The following is a 23,732-nucleotide window of genomic DNA, read 5'->3' on the forward strand; positions in this document are numbered from 1 at the left end:
TTGAAGATTATGAAACAATTTTTAGTCACAGAGCTGCTTTAAGTTACTCATTTGTTTGTATGTTCCTTTTTGCTCCCTAACTAAATAAAAGTTCCCCTCATGTGGTAAACTTGTTTGGGACAGAGGAAGACCTTTCCCAGAACAGCGTGTTTATGTGTAAGTCAAGAACATCTCAATCTAACAGCCAAACATTAAATGAGGATCAGTGTCATGATGAAGCGATCATGTTTCTTCCTTGGAAGATGGGTATACTATTAGTAGCTGTTTGTCACTTTAAACTCAAGAGCAAATGATAGCAGCTTTATGAATGGCTTATGTTTAGACATTATAGAAGATGGACTCTTTTTCTCAAAGCATTTTAATACCACAGTATTAAAACTGTAACTGGCAGTGCCATGGGAGTTAGACATTTATTTTAGGAATATAGACCAGTCTCTAAGTTGGGCAGCAGAGAATGGGATCTGAAAGACTCTGCACCTACCTTCTTACTCTTTGCCCAGAAAGATGTACCACAGCCTTTCCATGTAAGTTTAAATACACACCCCCCCCCCCCAACTTTGTCAATACCTGCTCTTTTTAAACAACCTTCCCCTCCTTTTGTTTAGTGAGACTCAACAGAATTAGGGCTCCTGAATGATTATAGACACACTACATAAATTATTAAAAGAACAAAGCTCAGGGGAGCCTCCAGACTTACTTTCGAGTACAGGCTCATACCTCACTTATGGGCAATTTACATATGATACAGTTCATGACTTCACAGGACAATTGGGGATTTTTTCATTCCATACTTTCCTCCACAGATCTACTGAGATCAACTATTTCAACAAGTCTTCCCAAGTACAGCCTTTGCTGAGATGAAAAAGCAGAGACTGAGACCATCATAATCATTAACTACCAGTATCAGTACTATTACCTGTCCTAAAACACTATAGCCACAACAGTTTAAAAACCAGACACATTCTCCTCAAGTACCCCATTCTTGGGTTCAAAATTAAAAAAAAAATAATAAAAGCATTTTATGCTACGGGAAGTAGCTGAGTTTGCTTTAATACAGCTATAAAAATGATGATTTCAGTGCTTTAAAGCAGTTCCATGATTAAGTCATAAAATTCATCCTGGAAAATGAAGTCACAGAGCATGTCTGTCTTCCCTTGTTGGAGGTATATACAGTGGCTAGAGTAGTAACTTAGCACATGAGTATCAGCTGACTGGTGGGATGCACAGTATCCATTTCTGGTATGAGCAATTCTTACGCATTATCCAGCAGTGAAGATGTCTTCCTCCAAGGCAACACATGATGTGTGCTTTGTCCTTCTCACTGGAAAGGATAAATCTGGCATATTTAACATATGTATTTGGATGCTAATTCTGGCAACAACTCTGCCCAGGTCTGCTGGTGAAGATGTGGACAGAATGGTGTAGTCAGTATACTGGCTCTATTAGGGTGTATTAAAACAGATCCACTAGAACTAAGTTTTGTAGGCAAAAGAACGAACCTTTCAAGTTCATTGCTAATGCTTTCCTTTGCTCCCTTTAGGCACATTGTTGTTTGCTGGCCATGTTTGTCAGGCCATCAAGTAGTATATCCAAATAAGAAGTAAGGACATAGGCAGGCTTAAACATAAAGACAACATCTGCAAGAACTTAGTACTAACTTTGCACCTTAACCACTACAAGGTCACCTTCTGATTACAGCAGTAACTAAAACCAATGAACTATCACAAAAGGAAGTATTTCCTTCTGTACATGACTTTTATTATTTACATAATACAATACAGCATAGATGCTGAGTAGCATGATTATGTGCAATACATAAATATGAACTATCTGTACATGTTTGCATATCTAAAAAACTCAGAAAAACGAAAGCAAAAACCTGATGATTTTAATAGTGAAAGTGAAGTCAACACTGCAATTGAAATCAGAAGTTCAGTAGCGCCTTGTGTACATAGGTAAGTATTTACAGATGAGAACAGGCATTATCACAACACTAGTCTAAACTGTACTTGTTTATATAAAAAAACACAAGTTTCATACATCACAAAAACCCCTTCCATTATAACACAGAAGTGATATTACCAGACAAGCATCAGTGACGTATACTGCCTTTTCTAGAGTTGTTATTGTACAATGCCGTAGATAATGCAGCCCATGCAATACACCCAAGAACACTACAGTCCTACACCCAAGTACAATTAAAAATGATAAAGCAGCCCTCCAAGAGTGGTTCCAGCTACCACTTAAGTCTACAGCAGCCATATTGGGTATGGTTTTCCATGCAGAATGGTGCAACTGTTACATTTAAAACTAGAAAAAATTAAATCCTAATTTTTTTTAACTCAGAACACACAGAACGTAAGTAGTATATGAATAATAAACTGCTCTAATACTTCAGCAACTTACTCAGACATGTGTTGCTTGATAGAGCTGCTGTGGCATGTCTAAAAACCTATGTAACTTTTTTTAATAAGCCAATCTTACAATATTGTGCTACACAACGGTTTTAGCTATGCAAGGAAAAGCAGACAACTCTGTTGCAGGCCAGCTCATAAATTCCCAGCAGGACATTTCCTTTGGGAACCTATGTTGACAATTCTAAAGTTAATGTAATCTTTTGGAAAACAGTTTGCTTCTCATACATATCTGATTTTTTCCATTTTTCTCAGTGCAATTGATAAGTGACTTTAAATATGGCACCAATACTCATCTTAGTGGGATGCTGGACCCCTCTATGTAGCTTATATTCTGCTGGAAAACAATGGAGTGTGGAAACTAAAATCAGAATGAGATTTTAAATTATAGAAGTAGACTGCCAACCTTTTTGATGTATCCTTCTTCAAAACAGGCACATAACACTAGCCAAAGATTATATACCTCAAACACATCTCAAAAGGCAGATCTGCCGCAAACGTGCAGATAGCATACATCTGTTTGGCACATGTGAACCAGAGAGTCTCTCATCTGCGCACATATATTCCTGTGCAGGTTTCTCATCATCCAATTATATTCTGGGGAGGGCATATATATTTTCAAGGGCTGTATCTATCCAATTCTGCCTGTAACAAACACCCAAACATTCTGAAGTATCATCAAGACAGACAAGACTAAAAGTAAAACTTTGGAGAAAAAAAGGAAAGTGGCCATGCACCTGCTCTTTCATGTTTTCCTAGGATATATGAAAAACAAAACAAGAAGTCAGTCAGTCTTTTCACAAGCAGGTTACTTTATATTCTCTGGATTTTTTCCGCCACCACAACTGGATTCTCTTTCCTGATTTTTGCTGCAGCTTCTGCTTTGTAATCATATGGGCAGTTATGCTTGTCAGAGTAACGGTGAAGTCCACAAAATAAGTTTCCACATCGGCAGTCAAATCCTGTACACAAAAAAAGAAGCAACATCACTAGGAAGCTTCATAATTAATTAAGTTTTAAATTAAGGCCTTAGTCACTACAAAGGGGGCATCTTTGTTACTCTGACATACAGAATAAGAAAAATGAACAGCCATACTAAGTTGTTTGGATTCTGAAGAAGCAAATAAGTTTAATGGTACAGATATGTAATCAAGTTTAATCTAGTGAGAAGCAACTAATCATACAGATCTGTTAAAAATTGTCAAGGTGTTCTCATACCTGTAAGGCCAACCTTCTTTCTGCACATGAAACATCTGTTCTTCTTTGGTTTGGGCAGTTCAGGAGCTCTTTCTTCACTCTGCGAAGTACTAGGCTGAGAAACTGATGGGCTTGGTTGAGTAACAACTGTTAAAGCAAGCGAAGGAAATAAAGGTTAAATTTCCTTTTCTTGACTTCACTAGCTATTCAGTAGCATGCATGTACATCTTAAGGATTAATATCCCCTACTAAGTCTGATGTTTGTTGTCTAAAGTACTACATAGACTAGTCTACGAAAATGTGTATCAGGAACAAGGATTTTTATGTACTCTATTCTTCCCTTTTGGCTTTATGCAAGACAATCAGATTTTTCCTCACCGTTGACAAGCCAGAAAATACAAGGTACTTATTCGTTAAACCTATACAGGTGTTAAGGGCTTGGAAAGCACCCTGGAAGTTCCAATGTACACATTTACTATTTTAAAAAAGGTCACATGATCAAGTAACATTTAATCTAAACCAATAACAATACTGTCACAGCTAAAGTTGCTGAACAGAGGGGATACCTGCAGAGAGGAATGTATTTTAGAAACAAATGAAGTTCAGTGCTGCATTACTATCATAGTACTGATAGTACTGGGTTACTCTGCCACTACACTTGTGAAGTCAAATGCCTAAACCAGTTCACCAGGACCAGCTAGAAAGCCACCAATTTTGACAGATCCAGAACACCGCTACAAAACACACAGTTCAAGAGAGACATGTTTTCGACACTGAGAGACTGAAAGAGTTCATGTCTCAAACACTGTGGTGGGGCAAGTTCTACTTAAGGACAGAACCCTGCAGAGGAAGGAACCACAGGTGAAAAGAAGCCAATCAGCACAGGACATCAGCAACAGGACAGGGAGGTCATGCATGAGGGTGCGCAGCTCCCTGTTCTGATATGCTGAGCAGGGCAGCTCACCACACATGGCCAAAGATCAAACAATGGTCATGCCTGCAGGGAAGGGGAAGTTACTCCCCAAACAACCTCCAAGCCCATGGACCCATTTCCTGAAGGCTCACAAACCATGCAAGACACCTAGTTAGCCTAGAGTTTGAGTGCCCACCCGAAGGAGGGGGGGCAAGAAGATGACAGAAGGACACAAACTGAAGCCCCAGGTGCATGTGCCCTCCAGAACCAGACCCCTCAGCTGGTGGGACCAACACTGGACCCAGGGCTGGTGAAATCTTTCTCTTTTCCTTTTTGGCTGTCTTGTTCTCCCTTTCTCCTTCCTTTTCCATAACCCCCACAACTCGTCCCTTTAGACATCAACCGCTGAACAAGTCTTGGACTAAGATCCAGCCACCCCTGAGCTCCTCTCTTGAGAAGGAGTCTAGAAAGCAAGGGGGTCTGCTCTGAACCTCATGACTCAGCGGGAGGGATCTCCTTATTGTCTTCCCTAAATGGATGTGTATGGTTACCACAGGTTACACGGGTCACTGAAGCAGTTCCATGCCAATTCCTGTTGTGAGAAATCCCCACACCTACTGTTATGCTTCCCAAGCTCAGGTTGCTTCTACCACAAATAATTGTTTGGTGTCATTTAGCCCAATGGAATTCCAAATTCACCATGACCCCTCCCTGGTCTGTCCAGCCTGGGTCGTGACAGACACTCTCACTAATTTAAAGAACTAGGTGCAGATTTACATTGAATATCTGTATTTTTGTACTTTATTCAGCGTTAGTGTTCAAGCAGGTAGAGTCAAAATTAATAATTTTTCAATTGCCTCTGTCATGAACACCCTCAAACTTCAGTCACCTTTTACTTAAGTTCTCTGAAGGATAAAAATTTGTCCGTTTGTGAACTTCTGTGAATCTGTTAGTTTTGTTTAGAGAAGTTTGGGTTTTTGTAGGGATTGGCGCTCGGAAGATCTCGCGATGTACGGAAAGAGAAGGGTTAAGGGAGGCGGGATGACCGACAGACAGTATATAAGGGCGTGACGCAGTTGAATAAACGCCATTTGCAGCATCCTCATATTGGTGTCAGTGCTCTGTGGCCCAGGGTATGGTGGACCCTGTGCCGAGTCCCACGGGGTGATCAGACGAATGTCTACAAGTGGTGACCCCGACGTGATTGGACATCGGCGGATTACGCGGGGCGTAATCGAAGGCCTGGCCAGGCATGGAAGGAGTCCTGAAGGTGTTGGACTCATGCTCTAGAGAGGTAAAAATCCCTATGGGACAAAAAGAAGCGAAAGCTTGCCTAGAGCGGCTCCTGAAAGAGGAAGCGATAGAGCGCCCGGGGGACATATTGTCTCCTGAGTGCTGGCCGAAATGCACCGCGGCTTTAGCGGAACGGGCTATGGCGACGCAGCATGGTCCGGAGTTAAAGACGTGGGGGCGGATTAGGGCGATTTTCAGGAAAGTGCGGGAGGAGGGCTTAACATGGAAGGAAGCAAAGAGATTGATGCACGCGCAGGCGGATCGGGGCGTGCAGGCGGATGGGGAGGCGCGGACAGAAGGGCTGACGGAGGTAGCGGAGCAGACGCCTCTGGTGCTCCCAGTGCAGCCGTCGGCACCGGCCGAACCACCGGGATACCCTTGGGAGGAGTTTGAACGGGAGCGTGAACGGGCGAGAGAGGAGGAGCGGGAGAAAGAGCGACAGTTAATTCAGGAGGCAGAGGAACCCGTGGCTGAGCAAAGGAGACGGGAGAAGGAGAGGCAGAGACTAGAGGAGGCGGAGAGGGCTGTGATGAAGGGATCAGAAAAGGAGCAGGTAGAGGAGGGAGCGGTTCCCCTGTATGATCCGGAGGATTGGGTGCCGGGACGTGTTTTGCGAACCGCGCCACAAGCGCACCCTAAGATGGCGCCGACATCCGCTTTCTCCCCGGATGTCTCTCCGGAGGTCGGGAGAGGCGGAGCACGGCCAAAGGAAGGAGGAAGGAAAGTCAGGACACCCCCTCTTACGCGCGTAGCGGAAGAGGAAGAGAGTGGGCCGGACTCAATCGAGGGGTCGGCTCAACGGTTAGAGGAGGCGTGGCAACTGGTGGGCGGAAACCGCTGTCGTCCGCCGCACGCAGCGATAAAACAAAAGGCTATCTCCGGCTGTAAGGCGCAGTCGGCAGCAGCCAGTGAAAAGGCAACGCCTATGCCTTTAACACCTGCGCCCGACCCAGCTACAGATCCGCTGCAGATATTGCAGCGAGTAGTAGAGGAGATGCAGGAGCAGGTGAAGCAACAGCGGCAGCTGCTACAAGCAGCTGGGGAACAGAAAGGAGTTCCCGATTCACCGAAGATCACGTTGCCAGACTGGAAAATTGTAGCAAAGGAATGTGTTATGGACGGCATACGTTTTGAAGGACCCCCTTTAGTTTGCCCAGTCCGAGCTGGTCCAGGTGGTGTAGGGGTGGAGTGGTCTCCGTTAGATAGCAAGCTTTTGCAACAAGTGAAGAAGGCCGTGGATGATTACGGCTTAGGACATCCCATGACAGGCTCTCTTTTAGATGTGTTTTTTTCAGGTTCACTGACTCCCTGGGATTCGCGACAGTTTTGCAGTATGATTTTGACTCACACCTTTTTCTTGATTTAGAAAGAAGCTTGGACAAACAGATTACAAGCAGCACTAGTTGAGACCCAACAAGAAAGACCCAGAAACAGGAAAGTGGGAAGGTGGGTGGCGCTTGGTGACACAGGGAAGAGGGTATACTGCAGTACAATCATCAGAGCACCCAGACTCACGTGTGCGCTGGGTGCCGTCACGGTGGTTGAAACCAGACCTCAGTCAATAACCATTTGTTGTGAGTTATTTTGCAGGATGCCGTTCAGTAGATCATCTGAGTACCTGCACTGTGGTCGTTGTGACCCTTGGGTGCTTGTCAAGTATGACCGCTGTGGACAACAACTCTGGAGACGCACCAGCCGAACATCAAAATGGTGTGACCGATGTTTTGAACACCGCAGATCCACTTTACAGCAACCGCTGTGTGTACCCCATAAGCAGGGGACTATGATATGCTTTTAGACAAAGCCAATCAATTACAGGAGGCAGGTGACAGTGGCTTGACAATCTCCTCTCGTCGACCTGGCAATGGCTCCTGTCTTTGATTGACTGAAAAACGTTGACCCTATTTGGAATCCTTTTGGTGGTGGTTATTATGGTTTGTTGTGGGATACCAGCACTGACTGTTTGCGTGCGGAAACTCTTTATACAGAGTGCGGGTACCCACCAGTACACGAATTACCATGAGGTGGTGGGATCACTTATAGCTGTAACGCCAGTTTGTACCGTCGGTCATCCGCCATAGTGAGGGGGGACTTGTAGGGATTGGCGCTCGGAAGATCTCGCGATGTACGGAAAGAGAAGGGTTAAGGGAGGCGGGATGACCGACAGACAGTATATAAGGGCGTGACGCAGTTGAATAAACGCCATTTGCAGCATCCTCATATTGGTGTCAGTGCTCTGTGGCCCAGGGTATGGTGGACCCTGTGCCGAGTCCCACGGGGTGATCAGACGAATGTCTACAGGTTTTTTTCCAAACAAACAAACTTTTGAAAATATCCTCTTTATATCCAAACCAGAATGGAGGAAAGCTAAGAGGTGTGTTTGTACACAACTTTAACACCTGCTCCTGGTACAGTTTTCCTGAACACTGCCAGCTACATGATGACATCTATTTTTCTAAAATAGAACAAACTAGAAAATACATTCCAGAATAAATGGAATATATAAGCTTTAAGGACTTATTTGTAATAAATTTTACGCACACAAATAGTATTTGTTAGTTGAAATTGTTTTGGATCAGCAAGTGTCATATCCTGTGAAAACTGATTTTTTTCCAGACATGAAGAAATAGTTATGTTGACATTTTTTTTCTATCTTCACTCTTAATACTTGTTTTTTAAAATTGTGTTTGCATGACCACATTCATAGGTATTCTAAAAACCAGCTCACTATTACCGCTAACACTCTAGAAACCTTCACAATTCACTGTACAACAAGATAGCCCCCAGTCAGGACCCCATAATCTAAACAAGATTTAAAAGTGACAAGCTCTCAGAGGTTAACAAGGAACCTTCAGTGCTCATCACCAAAAAAATTCATGCAGTAAAACAATGGTTGCTAATACTTATATGTTATAGCAACAGTCCTAATGAACAACTACAGCCACTTACTACCTTTATTTTTTATCACCTTACATAGATCTTTTTCTAAAAAACTTTGGGAAGTTCAGTGTCAGTGCTATTCTGCCAAGTCTGAAGGGTAAGAAAACTATTACAGCACTAGCACTACAATCATTACTGCTACTGGTACTTTTCAGAGTAATTTGTGCTGCTGCTTTTGGTTTTTTTTGGAAAACAATTTCTTTGTCTTCATGATTAACATTTTCTAGATGAACAGATATGATCCTCTGAACTTGTCTTTAAATCCCAAGGAAGTTGTGTTCAGTATCAGTTAATCTATTTGAGAACCTGTGACCAAAAAAAACAGGTTAAAACCCAGCGGTATCAAGAACAGTGTAAACCTATTGGCTACTATGTACCTTGGATAACAGCAATCAGCTATGGCCCTAAAAAAAAAAAACAAAACAACAAACCAAACACCTCCCAAAAAGCATGGTCAAACTCCTTTTAGATTTGTTATATTGCTAATTTGTTTAAAAATGAAGTGCTACTTGTCATGGCAGATGAAAAAGAAGAACCAGAATGCTCACACACTTCGCAATTTGGTGTATAGCTAGCCAGGGGGAAGCTTCATCTGCATCAGAACAAACTTGTAAATATGAGCCCTGGGAGCATGCATGATGTTTCAATCAGATGCAAAAGAAAACACAGAAGAAGGGGCAAATCAACAGTGACCTAAATAATTAAAGTAACATACAGCATGCACTAAGAGAAAATAAAACCAAGAAGAGCAACCTTTATCACAGCCTAACATGCCAACAAGGAAGTAGAAATGGAAACAGCAACTTGCCAGGAATCACCAAGGCAAAGAGCCTAGTAGATCACTCTACTGCAAAACAGACATTGAGAACAAATGCATGGAAGGCAATATGTTACCAACTACTACAGGTGTATTTCCTCCTTTGCATGAAGAAACTGTAGCAGCATATGTCCTGAAAGGCCTGCGGAATAGGATCGTTCCCCCACAACTAAAACACATTCCAAGAAGGAAAAGCAGCACACGACATACAGTAATGGGCACTAAAAGGTCACAAGACAAGATAGGACACAGCCCCCTAAATCCAAATTAAAATGTTCAATTTATTACTCTAACTAAATAAAGGATTCTCCTATTCTTTTACCCCGGCAGACTTAAGCCTGTGGTGAGTTTTTATCATGTTAAACCTTCATAAATGTGCTTCTGAGTAGTGGCTAGGACAGGGGCAAAGCTGCCTACCCTGCCCCTTACTTAAAAGTTCAGAATAAAAATCCTTTTTCAACCTGTGGCTCAGATGAAAAATACTCTAAACGGTAGTTTTTCTGCCATGACATCAGGAGCCAATATAAATTCATCAGATACTATCCTGACAACTGCTTATCACAAAAGGCTTCCTTTAGCACAGAAGTCAAATCCAACCAAGCAAGTGCAATTCCAGACCTCAATATATTAAATTCATTTTATGGCAGAAATCACACAGTGTTAATCATCAGGCAAAGTGCTCTAAATGATTGCTGTATGATCACCATGGAATGAATAACTGAAAAAATGCTGAAAGTTGGAAAGTTGTAATTACTGGTACCTGTACACCTGCTTCCTCAGTAACAGTGTTCAGATGAAGCAAACCCCTCACCACTAAAATAGGTTTTATCACTTTTAATAGAGTTCCTGTTGGCATATACCCCTCTCTATCACCTTGGTCATTTTCTTTCCCAACCTTTGGCTCAAGAGGTTATACAATCAGGTTTACTTCACTTGAATTTTACCAGACCAGGTCTCCTATTACAAGGCCGAAAAAAATTAGGAGCAACAAGATTTTCAGAACTGGGCATGACTTTATTAAATATTTTTTCAGTCTTAAATTATCTGTAGGCACTGTAAGACACATTACCATCATTCACAAGGAAGACTATCACCAATCTGCTAGGATAAAGACTAATATGATCCTAGTATTGGAGAGGTACCCGAGAAAAGCCTGCACAAATACAGGCATTGCATCATGAATTCAGGAAAGTTTCCTTCGCATGTAGTATGAAGGTAAGATTCGTCTTTAAAAAAGGCATGTGGGAACAGCAAAGCCACTGATAAGAGGTTAGCCACATGTCACAGCGTGACAGCTACTCAACTTATACACAGAAAGGTCCTACAAACTGGAGAACAAAGCTCTTCTCAGACCTGGAAGTATTAAGCCACAGTGACTATGTGGGACTACCACTCTAATTAAAAACCACTCTGAGAACAGGATTTTCAAAACTGGCAGTAGTTTACCATATAAACCAGTATGGCTGCTGCAAAAGAGCATGCCTACTGTAGGTATTGCCCCACTGAGAGTTCACACTGGAGAGGAATGAATCCAATGTTTCAACTGAACAAAACATGATGAAAATAAAGCAATATTACTTTTTAACCTGACGCATTTCAAAAGGGACCAGGAAAGGGCTACCAAAGTAACACCAGTAAGTTTTTAGAAGCTTCTCTGACTAAACAAAAATTAACCAAAATATAATCCCAACAGCTTAAACTGCATGACTGTCATGGTACTCTTAAGCGGTAAACACACCAGTGGAGCAAAGTGTTGAAAGCATAAAAAAAAAAATTTGATTTAAGCATTCTGACTTTTTAAAGCTAACCTCCAACTCCCACCATGGAAGAACTGGAAAAAATAAAACGAGAGAAAAAAGGTATAGCCAAAAGTTATCAGAAAGACATTAGACTGCACTTCCGCAGTACTCGAGCAGAAAGCTGTAACAGAGGCTGTGCAATCATTATATTGCATATAAACACAATGGACTTGTATAGAAAATTTTAGTCTGAAAAGATGGACAGTACTTATTATGCTTCAACAAGCTTCCTGAGCATAAATACTTTATTCTTCAGGAACTACAATTGCTATGCCAACCAAGGTGCCCATGATGAAAGGCTGCAGAATAAGCTTTCATCATGTTTAATTTCATGCCAAAGAAAGGGAACAGAAATGTTCTGCAGCATACAACTCATCTGCCACATGCCCAACTAACAGGCTTATTGAGTATCTTTCCTGCTACATTAATACAGTGTAAAGCTACCACAATTTCAGTATCACACAGAAATACTGTTTAATTTAGTCACCATGAAGACTTGATGTCTGTGGTATATGGCTCTTAAAATAATAACAGCATCCTATCACCAACAAGCACAGAAGCAACAGTTGGGTCCCCAGTCTTATTTTCCAAGGTGGACAGCTTCAGGGCTTAGAAGAGACTACTGTTCCATTTCAGAATTGTTTCAATCAGGGGCATCTACTGAAGCTTACAGCAGACACAGGAAACATGAAGATGAGCTAATTATTTTCAACACAAGACAGAGTTGTTGTATTAGACAATTTTACAAAAAGCCACAAAGGAAGTCTACATATAGCAACATGGTTAAAATACTATAGCCATGTATGAAAACAAATCAGGATCAACATGGCACTCATTACAACAAGATCTAAGGAATATCATGTGGTAACCACTTAGAGCCATTTTTAAAATAGGCAATTTACACAACACCATAATCAGTTCAATTTCTGGTTCACTTTCTTTACAAGCAGTGCTACTCTGCCCCTGTGGCTTCACAAAATGATAGGTGATCCCACTATGCCCTAAACCAGATCTATTGCTGGGTTTAAAAAAAACAAACAATCCCTGAAACAACTACTAAAAAAAACCCCAACCCCAAGCCTCTGATACATACATGCTGATGCTAATTATGTCTGTAAACAGTGACAGACCTGACTGGAGGCTCATCATTCAGCAAGGTAATGACCTACAAAAGCACAAGAAAATACTAAAAATATGCTGTAACTTGAAACAATATGATTGTTTAAACATATTTGTTTTCAATACAGGTTTTTTAGTTGTTACTATGAAACTCAATTCTCTTTCTAGTACAGACCTGTCATGGCCACAAAGGGTTGAGATAAATGACATAACTCTGACCCCACTTAGTCAAGAATAGCATGTTTCTGCCACTCATTCCCAGTTAGGCTTATTTCAGCCTCCAACACAGTTAGCTGTTGGGATCCTCCTGTCACACCAGAAATAGATGGGTTCTGCACCTTTATAGCTTGATGGCATTAGGGTACACTGTGCACCGGTGTCCACTAGAGCCTTATGCTCCTCCTGTGGGTCTGATGTGCCAGGCCATCGAATCCACACAGTCCAGTAAACCTGGTTGTCCCTCTCCTCCACCTGGCTGGAGGGAGAGCCCCTCTAGTCTTGGTCATAGGATTCTCCACTCACTTTTTGTAAAAAATGGATTAGAATTCCTTCTCATAGGATCAGGAGTAAGATCAACCTTTCTGCTCTGTCTGGCATACCGCTCACACTGCCCACCGGAGACTGGAGCAGCAATTTTCCTGGAAGAACCTTTATCTGTGACTGGCCCAGATGCTCCATGCACCCATGGCATAGACCATCTCAGGAGAGGGTATTTCAAGGACCAAAAAGGGTACTGGTGGGACATTGGTATAGCTGCCTTGGAGATGGAAGAAACTGAAGAGCTGTCTACAGGAAACCGAACAGGTCTCTGAGGACCCTTCTCTTGTGGGGTTGCTGAGGATGAAGAAAAACAGGTGCCAATCCCTACTACAAGGGTGCACCAGCAGCAACAGTGCACAAACCGAGACTCCCCAATTCCCATCCATATGCTGATTCATTGACTGGAGAGCCAAGGGATGATCAGCAGGACTTGCTCACCTTTTAATAGCCCCACATTGGGCACCAAAAAGGACTGTCGTGGTTTAACCCCAGCCAGCAACTAGGCACCACACAGCCACTCACTCACTCCTCCCTGCTCCCAGTGGGATGGGGGGGAGAATCTGGTAAAAAAGTAAGACTTCTGGATTAAGAAAAATTTAATAACTAAAATACAATATAATACTACTAACAATAAAATATAATAAAATATAATAATAATGATAATGATGAAGATAGTGAATATAACAAAAAAAGAAAAAAGAAAAAACAAAACCCAAGAAAAGACAAGTGACACACAATGCAATTGCTCACCACCCACTAACTGATGCCCCAGCAGTGATCTGCCCCTCCCAGCCAACTCCCCTCAGTTTATATACTGAGCATAATGTTCTATGGTATGGAATATCCCTTTGGCTAGTTTGGATCACCTCTCCTGGCTGAGCTCCCCCCCAGCTTTTTGTGCACCTGCTCACTGTCAGAACATGGGAAACTGAGAAATCCTGAACTTCGGACAAGCACTACTTAGGAACAACTAAAACAGCAGTGTGTTAGCAACGTTATTCTCATACTAAATTCAGAACACACTGTACCAGCTACTAAGAAGAAAATTAACTCTATCCCAGCCAAAAACAGGGCAGGATCTTTTACTTCCATTTGAGTACCTGCTAAACCCCCCCTGCCACATTTCTTAAGGGCAGGCTCCACTATGCCTCACTAACTTGGTAGATACATTGCTCTGATAGCGTAACACAAGGAAAAGAGTTCACCAGGTTTTGCATTTAATTCCTGCAACTCAGCACAGCAAAAAAAGCAACTATGAATATATTTCTAGAATGCTTTGGGCATAGTCTGACTTTAGTCAAGACTGTATTAGAACTCAATCCTTAGTAAGGGTAAAAGCTTATCAAAATCCTATAAAGAGTATTTTGTAAATAGTGCCCACTTCTGAATTTGAGTTTGGACATAAAGGCCTTTAGATTTCCCTGACTTAGGAGCAGTTCAAACACACAACTGCACTGAACACGTGCCACTATTCAATTATAGATTTGCAACAACCAAGTTGAACTAAGAAATTACGAGTTACAAGAAAACATAGCACATTAGACATGTGAATTAAAACCAACTAGGTCAGTTACATCCATCACTCCTTTCTTTCTTCAAATGTTAAGATACAATTAATTGTCTTAGCACTGGATTTATTCTGAGTGAGAAACCAGGCTGCAACCTCTGTGAAGGAAAAAAATCACCACCACACAAAAAGAAAAATAAGCCTGTTAAGCTTCACTGTTTCATTGTTCTCAACTTCACCACCTTCTCAAGTCAGTTGCTTCAATTCCAACAGCAAACAAGTATAATTTTATGCTACAGACTGCTAAAAAAACCCCCAACCAATCAGCTGACCAGATGTAATTCTATTTTTAACTGTTTGGCTTGTAAGGGAAATATCCAAAATTTCATTTGCTAATGAAAATCTGGCAGAAAAGAATGTGACTTCATACTGTTGAAGACATTAAAAGGAGAGCAAGCTACTTTGCTTGAAGGCTACATTGTTTGTTCATCATCTGTTACTATCTGATGGTTATGAAATTCAGTTGCTAGGGTCAGACCATGCTTACAACTAGACTGTGTTTTCATTAGCAACTCTATGACTGTGGCATTACCTTAGAGAATTACACCTCATAGAAAGTATCAGCTTTGCTGTTATCAGGCTATGTGAATTTACCATTGTTTCAGTTCCTCCTTGAGAGGGGAGACCAACACATACTGGATGCTGTTGGAAAAAGGAAGGGAAGAAAAATGCAACTAGTCCACACATGACAGGGATTTCTGTAAAAGGACTAGGCCAGCTTCTCCTGCCTGCAAGACAGAGATCAATGTACCACTGAATACACCCAACATTTTGTGTATTTTAAATGTGTGACACACCCTAAGAACAGTATATAAGGACACTATCCCATGCTGTCAACATCTGTGCCAAACAGTAACGCCATTTGGGAACTCGGGTGTTACAGCAGCTGAGGCTGTTTCAAATTTACAGGTATGTACTCAGGAAGGCAGTTTTGTTCCGCAGGTCTTTTCCAGACACATTTAAGTACTCTGGTAGTTTTTCCAGTGATGTCTACACAAGCTTGTGGCAGCTTTTACTGGTTTCAACCTGCAAGATTATTTACAATACAGAAGTATCTTGAGCTGCTTTTGGATTTTTCCCCCTATTCTAATCAAGAGTGCTATGTGACACTACGCATTGTACAGTTGACCCACAGTACCTGAAAAACAGGTAATATATCAACAATAACTGAAGACTGCCCTTTACACCTGGCAAAATGACAAATTCCTACTGGCAGTTCTAGCAAGAGTAAAGTCACCTATTACTGCACCACTGCTACCATTTTATGTATGCCTCTTTCCTGCTTGCCACATTTCAGGTAGTAATTCATAACAAGGCAAGATGGGTTTATAAATATTGTTGGAAGTCTAAATAATTTCTCAGTTACATATATAGAAAGCCTCTTCAGATGACATCAGTTACAGGAAGTTAACACTTGCAAAAGTCTCCTCAGTCTATACATAATGAAAACCCCAATATACAGTACAATTGTACTTCAGCTCATGTCACAGAATCTTGACTTAGCATAACTTACTGCAAATGGTAAAATCCTCTGTACAAATACCAAGCAATTAAATATCAGGTGTTATAGCAGTCTTTGCTGGCAAAGACATATTAGATAAAAATCACTTTTGTACAGTGCTGAGTAGCATCTGCTACAATTTTCAACTCACTGACTTCAAAACTCAAAAAATTAATTTTATCTTCAGCTTGAGTGAACAGACTTCCTACTAAACATCAGCTTTTAGTGTTTTAAGACTGTTTCAGAACTGTTAAATACAAAAAGCGTGGATATGTATAAGTACAGAACAAGAGTGTTAAGATTCCATTTGAACAAACTGGTATGAATTCACTCACTAGTTGTAGGTAAGAAAGCTGCCCTCCCTGCCTCCGTCCAAGAAAGAGTTTATACTTTAACTACTACAACTACAGCCTTCCAGTACAAGAACAAAACTTTTAAATTGACAATTCACACCCAGCAATTAAAGTTGCAAGTATCCTAGGTCCGCAGAACAATGCTTTGGTTATATCTATTGATTACTTAATTAGTCAGGAACCCTAAACAGCTTTTGGTAGTATTTTTAAACCACCTATTCCCTTCCCCCACAGCCTCACTCCTCTGTAGAGTGGAATTTATTAAGAACTCCATTCTCCAAATGCAACAAGCCATTCTGACTGCCATGACTCAGCAGGAGTCATACTGCTAGATAATACATAGAAAACTCAACATTTTGACTTAAGAACCGAACACCTTGCCCAAATGCAATTTTAGAGTGCCTTACTTTTAAAAATGAAGGTTTGGGAGCCAAAACCACCCTCACAGGTGTCTTTTTTTTTTCCTTTTTTCTTTTTACTAACATAGAACATGCATCTTTTGTTCTTTTCCATGATTCTGATGAGCAGATTACTCAAAAAGCATCCTTAACAATCACCTTAACAGTTCCTCAAGACCATCACCACAACAGGAGATGCCCATTTAGAAAGTAAACAAACCATCAGCTTCCATTAGTAAGCAGTTGTATCCAGCATTATTCTGCAAACATACCTGGCTCAGTCTCTGTTTTCGGTGCTACTTTTTCCTCTCTTGAAATGCTCATTTCTGTCATTTGCTGTGTTACAGGCAAAGCGGCAACAGGCACATTTCTGTTTAGGTACAGTGAAACACAATTTGTGTTAGTTTTGCATTCATAATAAACGCTTAAACTGTTCAGACCCATTAGTAAACTACCTGTTCAATTACTACTGATACACATTCCTGACCTCTGCTTCTACTATCTTCAAAACACATTTTTTACTCTAATTTAGTTTCCCTAGAAGAAAACAGGCAAACCTGTAGCAAATATTTCTACAGATAAATCGAACGCATCCTTTTAGATGTACCAGTCCAACACCAAATATTTTAATCAGTTCTCATTTACAGAGATTCATAAAGCACTGTCAGGAAGACTGTCCCTTCTTCCTCCGCAGAAACTCACTGCAATAGGGCAGGATTGCTACAGGCCTTCAACTCGCTGCACACCCACAGCTCATTCAAACCTCAAAGTAATACCTTCATCTTACCTTGATTTTTCAGATGTGCTGCCAGCAGCACCTTCACAGTTGTTTAAGCTAGTGTCTGATCTCTGTACAGATGCAGAGTCTGAGGTAGGACTGTTTGAACCACTGGCTGTTCCTATATAACGAGAATATGACAAGTTAGTTACGAACAAATTGTAGAATATATGTTAGTCAAACAAACAGTCTCGTATGCACAGTTACGAACTGTCTGCATACAATCTTCACTGCTACTGCATATTACTTATTACTTAAAGACAGGCTATACTGTTAACAACCAAAATACAGAGATTGTGTAAGAATACGCTAACAGAGGAGGTCAAGTGGGAAAGCAAGTTACAGCTGAATGCCAAGCGGACCAGAACACATTGCACAGAAACATATTTTCCTCTTTACTGTAATTTAAGGTAGTATTCTCTTTGATATTCACTGGTTTAGTACACAGCTTTCAGAAGTTCTCCTGAAAAATGTTCTGGGATTCCTCATCATCTTCTATATGTTCTATTTCACAAGAAGTAAAAAAAAACCCACCACAAAACAACAAAACCAAACCACACACCCTTACCCATTGGGCTGATTCTACCACTATTCTGCTGTCGCTGAAGATGCTCTTTGTAGCAAACAGAACACATCCCATTTGTCCTAGGATTTCCATAAAATCCACATCCTGTACTACACAGCATGGGCCCTGGGGTCTGGTTTGTCTCCTGAGTCATCTCGATGCTGTAAATAAAACCAAGAACTGCATTAGGAGCTGGCATGTCACCAAAATCAATTACAGTGTTACAGAATGAAAGTACATCTGCTCACCCTGCCCCCCAAAAGTGATATCAGCATTCTTAAAGAGGGTTATATGGATGTTAATATACTATTCAATACTGCAGTTGTATTGCTAAGTAACATTGTTATGAACCTTTAAGAGAAGAAAAAGTGGCATCACAGTAATACTGAGAAATAAGATACTTGCTGGGCGCCGAGCTGCACGTGCAGATTATGACCAAATTCAGTTTGACAGCCAAAAAGGCCCTTTATTACCAACCTCTGAGCACTAACAGGGATATGCAGAATAAGCAAGACCAAGCTCATATCTACTGAACAGTTCTGGCAAATAACATGGCTTATTTTTTCCCCACTCCAGCAGAAGAGCCCCACTTTTTCAGTAGCGTTGATCTTCCATCATTTTTATGTTCATTCCACTACTAGCAGTTCCTACTCTCGCAATACACTTGTCAAACAGAACAATAAACATCCCTGAAGTATTGGCAGCAGACATTTAAAGTCTGTATTCCTATCTTTAGAAGGAGTTTCCAAAACAAGGCCGTGAATATCACTTAAGTGGTGTACGAAACCTGATACTGAGTACTAACTGGCAACAACATGTGTACAACAGGCCCTTCAACCAAGAATCTATGGAGCATTTCTGAAGTAAGTTTAGGCCAGGTCTAACGCTTCCAAGAGAAATAAAAATTAACAGCTTTAAACTGTTGAATATGTTCTATTACACAGGCTACACACTTCATTTAAAAAAAAAGCAGCCAGTTAAATCCTTTGTCTTAATAAGGTTACAGCAAGACTTGTGAGCTTCCTCAAGGCAGACAATGCTAACTCTCTGGCATGAACTACAGAAGTTAGGAATAAAAATACTTCACCTTCACTGCTGGTTAAGCTCTGAAAAGCAAGGTTAGTAGGAAAACTGAACAGCAACAAAATCCTTGACTCCCAAGGGCAACAGAACTGGAACACAGTAATCAACCCATCTGCTACAAATTGAGGACACGAAAGAATGTTGCGCCGCCCTCCCAAGTTCGAATTTAGTAGAAGCACTATACACAGCACCTGGAGACATTTTAGTGTAATCTCTAGACTGCTGTCATCCTACTCAGTCACAATAAGAGATATCTGACTGCTGATGCTTGTGAGAAGCCAAAAAGGCCAAGAGCAAATTCATTACAGCGTAGAGAGAAATACTTCTTTTAATTAAGACCCCCCACACTGCAAGTAGTAAACTTACGTTCCACTAGTACGACAACTACAACTGACAGCTGCCTTTGTCTCGTTAAGCTAAACTTCTGGGATCAAAGTAAAGCAAGGGCAGGAGAAAACGAACAAGCAAAATTCATCTGCTTGCCTGCTGGGACCTCATTTTCCAGGTGTAAGTAGTTGTATTACTTATGCCTTTATAATGCCTTCCAGGCATAAGGAGTCTCCTTTCAGGACTATGAAGCAGCGTCACGCTTACTCTGGCAAGAGTTTTCCAGCCATACGCACCACTCAAGGGAGCGAGAACAAACCGTGACCCACCTAGAGAAATCTAAAAAAAAATATCCTGTCGTCCGTGTCGCAGGCCTGCGTCGACGTGATACAAATAAAGGCTGCACTTCTGCCCTTTTATCAAGCAGCTAAGCTCAAAGTGCCGCCAAACGCGCTGCCGCCACCGACCTCGGTCGCCTCGCTCCGCTCCGCTCCCAACCTCGCGCGCCGCGAAGGCGCTTCGCTACCTCCAGCTTCCGGTGCTGGTGCGGTCCCGTGCGCACCGCAGCCTCGGCAGCTCCTTCGCCAACACGTTCTTCCACCCCTCGCAGCGCGCGCCCCTAACCGAAAGGCAGCCCGTGCTTCTCCGCGCTCTGGAAGGCGCCCCGCCCGTCACCCGCGTCTCCTCTACGAGGAGCGCCCGCCGCCAGCTGGAGACCGGCTGCCCCGCACTCACCGCGGCTCTCCCCCTCGGCGTACCGGCGGGCAGCTAAACCCTTCTCCCCCACCGCGCTCCCGCCCCTCCCGGAGGAGGGCCGGCCCCCCCTGCCCCACCGCCGCCGCCGCCGCCGGGCAGGCCCGCCCGCCGCCGCGGGTCACGTGGCCGAGCGCCTGCGCTTCCGCCTGTCAGGCGGCTGCGACGTGACGGGGCCGCAGGGCCGGGGTGCCCGGCCGCCTCCGCCGGCCCTCTCAAACCAGGCCCTATTTCTATGGATCCCCCGCAGGCCGCCGGCTGCCGCGCCACCCGCCGAGGCGAAATCCGATTACCCCTTCCTTCGCGGGGCGGGGGAGTGCGGATGCTGAAGTTCAGTCCGGAAAACGCAGCATCACCAGCCCGCCGTCTCCAACAGCCATTTTCGCCGCCAGCTCGCACGGAGGGCGGCTGGGCGTGATCGGGGGCCGAGCGGGCGGCCACCGTTTCACAAAGGCACCCCACAACCGCGGGGGTGGGCGGTTAAACCCAACTATTCCTCTTGGGGCCGCGGAGGCGGAGGAAGGAAAGACAAAAACCCAGCGAATAAAAAAAGGTCTCGGTTCTGCCACCAGCAGGAGCAGGTCTTTACCCCCAGGGATGCTCGTCCTCAGCCCCGGGACGCCCCGACACAAAAAGGAGCCCTTTCAGTCGGCCTGTTAACTCCAGCAAGCAGCGCACGCCGCTCACCCTCGCCGTCACCAGCCGAACTCGGGGCGGGAGAGCGAATCCCGTCAGCGACCCAGGCCTCGCACCCAAGCCGCTCTTCTGCCCCCGAAGCGGCGGCCGGCCCGTCCCAGCAGCGGCGGCCGCAGACCCCCTCCCTCCCGCCGGGCGATCCCACGCTTCAGCGTGACGGCGGACGCGAAGACCCCGGCGTGCACCGAAATCCACCGTAAAACCCGGGGACTGCGTCAGCGGTCGGCCTGCTGACCTAAAATACTTATTCAACATCCTCCCCTCGAAGAGGCACCACAGTTGAACAATGGAAACGTACAAACGAAACAAAAGGGGGGGTTCACCGAGGCTGCCCGGGCCGCTCGCCCTTGCACGGCCGCGCTGGCGGGGGGAAGCGGGGCAGGAGGGGTCGGTACGGAGACGGGGGACCGACACCGGGCGCTTCCCGAGGAGGGTGAAGCCCGGCTGGCTGAGTCAGACAAAAGGGGAGCCGATGCCAAGCGCCCGCAGCGCCGTACGTCTTCATTACCACCACCATCCCCCCCCCACCCCTCCTCCGCCGAGGACACGGGAACACAAAAGACCCGGGAGACTGCCGGGCCGAGGAACAGCGACGGCGGGCCGGGGTGCCCAGGCGGGGCGGCGGGGCCGGGCCGCTCCTCGCAAACGCCTGAGTCACGGCCGCCCGGCCGCCGCCAGGCCCCGCGCCGCTGCCTGCCCCCGCCGCCCCGCCGCTGCCGGCCAGGGAAACCTTATTGTCTCGCCGCCGGCGCTGCCCGGCCCGGCCCAGCCCGCGGCCTCCCCCCGCGCCGGGGACCGGGCGGGAGGAGAGCTGCCGGGAGATGCGCAGGGGCCGCCCGCCGCGAGTGCCGGGCACCCCTCGCCGCCCTGAGGGCCCTGGGGAGCCGAGCCGAGCCGAGCCCAGCCCCGCCCCGCACCTACCTGTTCCCAGCGGGGGCCAGAAACCCCGCAGCGGGTGTCCGAGAAGGCGCCGCAGAAGGCGCCGAACGGCTGCCGGGAGAGCGGAGGCCGGGGGGGCGCGGGGCGCGGAGCTGGCGGCACCGCCGCCGCCGCTTCCCTCCTTTGTTCCCACAGCAGCAGCGGCGGCCGTATCGGCAGCGGCGGCGGCGCGAGGCGAGACGCGCCGTGCGCGGGGGGCGGGCGGCGGGAAGGCGCAGGAGGGAGGGAGGTGGGGAGGGGGAAGAAGAAGAAGAGGAGGAGGAGGAGGAGGAGGAGGAGGAGGAGGAGAAGGAGGAGGGAGCCGTGCCCGCCCGCCGGCCCCGCCTCCGCCTCCCCCCGGCCGCCGCGGGCCGCCGGGGCATGCGCGCTGCCGCCCAGGGGCGGTGCGGAGCTGCGGGGGGGGCGGGGAAGGCGCGCAGGAGGCGGGGCGGGAGCGCGCGCGCCGCCAGCCCCCGGTGCTGCCGCCGCCGCCGCCCCCCGCGGGGGCGGGGGCGGACGCCGTTCCAGGCGACGTCACAGAGCGCCGTGTGCCCCGGGAGGGCGGGAAGGAAGCGCGAGGGGGGGCGTGGCCGTGGGTGAGCGGGCAAGGCGGGGTTTCCCACGGGCGGGATGGGCGCTCAGCGGCGGGTTCCCGGGCCAGCCCCGGGAGCCGTGCGGACCGCCTCAGCGCCGGCACGCCGCGGCGTTCCGGAGAACCGGGGCGCTTACTTCGGCCCCGGAACGTGCTCTTCACGAGCGCCCGGGCTGGACCCGTTGGCTCCTGCCCGCTCACAGTTTCTTAGGCGCAGAGCGCTGCTAAGCGTAGGGCGCGTCAGGGCTGGGGCGGCTTCTTAGGGGCTGCCAGGCCCCGCGAGCGGGCTGTGGTGGCGGAGCAGCCTCGGGGGCGGGGGTGGCTGTTTCTTGCTGCGAGATGGCGGTGCGGGGAGGTCTGCCCTGCTCGCTGTGAGCTGCGCTGGTGCGAAAGTCCTGATCTTTGAGCGTTTGTGAAACGTACTCTGCTAAGAGCGACGTCACCTCTGCGCCACGCGAAGGTGTCGGCTTGGAACACGTATGTTTCGGGGCGCTGTGTTAGGCTGTGGCCCGTAGCCAACTGACCCTGGCCTGCCTGGGGGTTTGCTGCGCTTCCCACGGGCCCAAGTATCTCCTAACCAAACGCTCAGGTTTTGAGGGCTTGCTACGAGCTGTTAATAGGCTGTCACCATGTAGAAGCACAGGACCAGACCTTGGTTTGCGTTCAGGTTAGCGAACCTGTGGGTCGTTGAACCTCAAGATGGGATATTTCTGTACTGCCGCACGCCCGAGCTGTGTTTCAGAGATGGTGTCGGTACAATAAATAGACTTCATGTCTGTTGGATGTTGATGAAGCTGTTATATTCAAAGGATGTGGCACCGACCTGGGAAGGTGAGAGGGAAGGAAAGGTTGCATTGCTTTGGAGAGAGGGAATTTGAAGGTCGTGCAAGCCTGGGTAGCATGGGAAGAGAAAGAAATCAAAGGAAAGAGAATAAAGCTTGTCATTTTAGACTTCCTCGCTCCGAGTGCAACACAGGGTACCTGATGGCTTCAAAACGCTGTTAGCAGATATAGGACAGTGATTACTTGCCTTGCCCTAGTAAAGTAAGGGCAATACTTTTTTTTTTTTTTTGAGGCAGTGTTCCTAAGAAGCAGAAAATGCATAGTTTCATACAAGCATGGTATGTTTTTCTTAAGGATAGAACATCTTCAGCTGTAAAATTCAAACG

General features: G+C 45.5%; 1 protein-coding gene across 1 annotated transcript; it reads right to left on the reverse strand.

Moving 5' to 3' along the window:
• Window positions 1–1,736: 1,736 nt before the first annotated feature.
• ZFAND5 (zinc finger AN1-type containing 5) lies at window positions 1,737–22,207 on the reverse strand. The gene is made up of 6 exons (XM_049795514.1): window positions 21,975–22,207; window positions 18,198–18,355; window positions 17,639–17,750; window positions 17,124–17,221; window positions 3,633–3,758; window positions 1,737–3,376 (listed from the first exon to the last, which is right to left on the reverse strand). Exons 2-6 carry the CDS (start codon window positions 18,346–18,348, stop codon window positions 3,228–3,230), a joined length of 636 nt encoding a protein of 211 aa, XP_049651471.1. The 5' UTR covers window positions 18,349–18,355; window positions 21,975–22,207; the 3' UTR covers window positions 1,737–3,227.
• Window positions 22,208–23,732: the final 1,525 nt, after the last annotated feature.

Source organism: Accipiter gentilis, chromosome Z (assembly GCF_929443795.1).
Source record: "Accipiter gentilis chromosome Z, bAccGen1.1, whole genome shotgun sequence".
In the NCBI taxonomy this organism is placed as follows: domain Eukaryota; kingdom Metazoa; phylum Chordata; class Aves; order Accipitriformes; family Accipitridae; genus Astur; species Astur gentilis.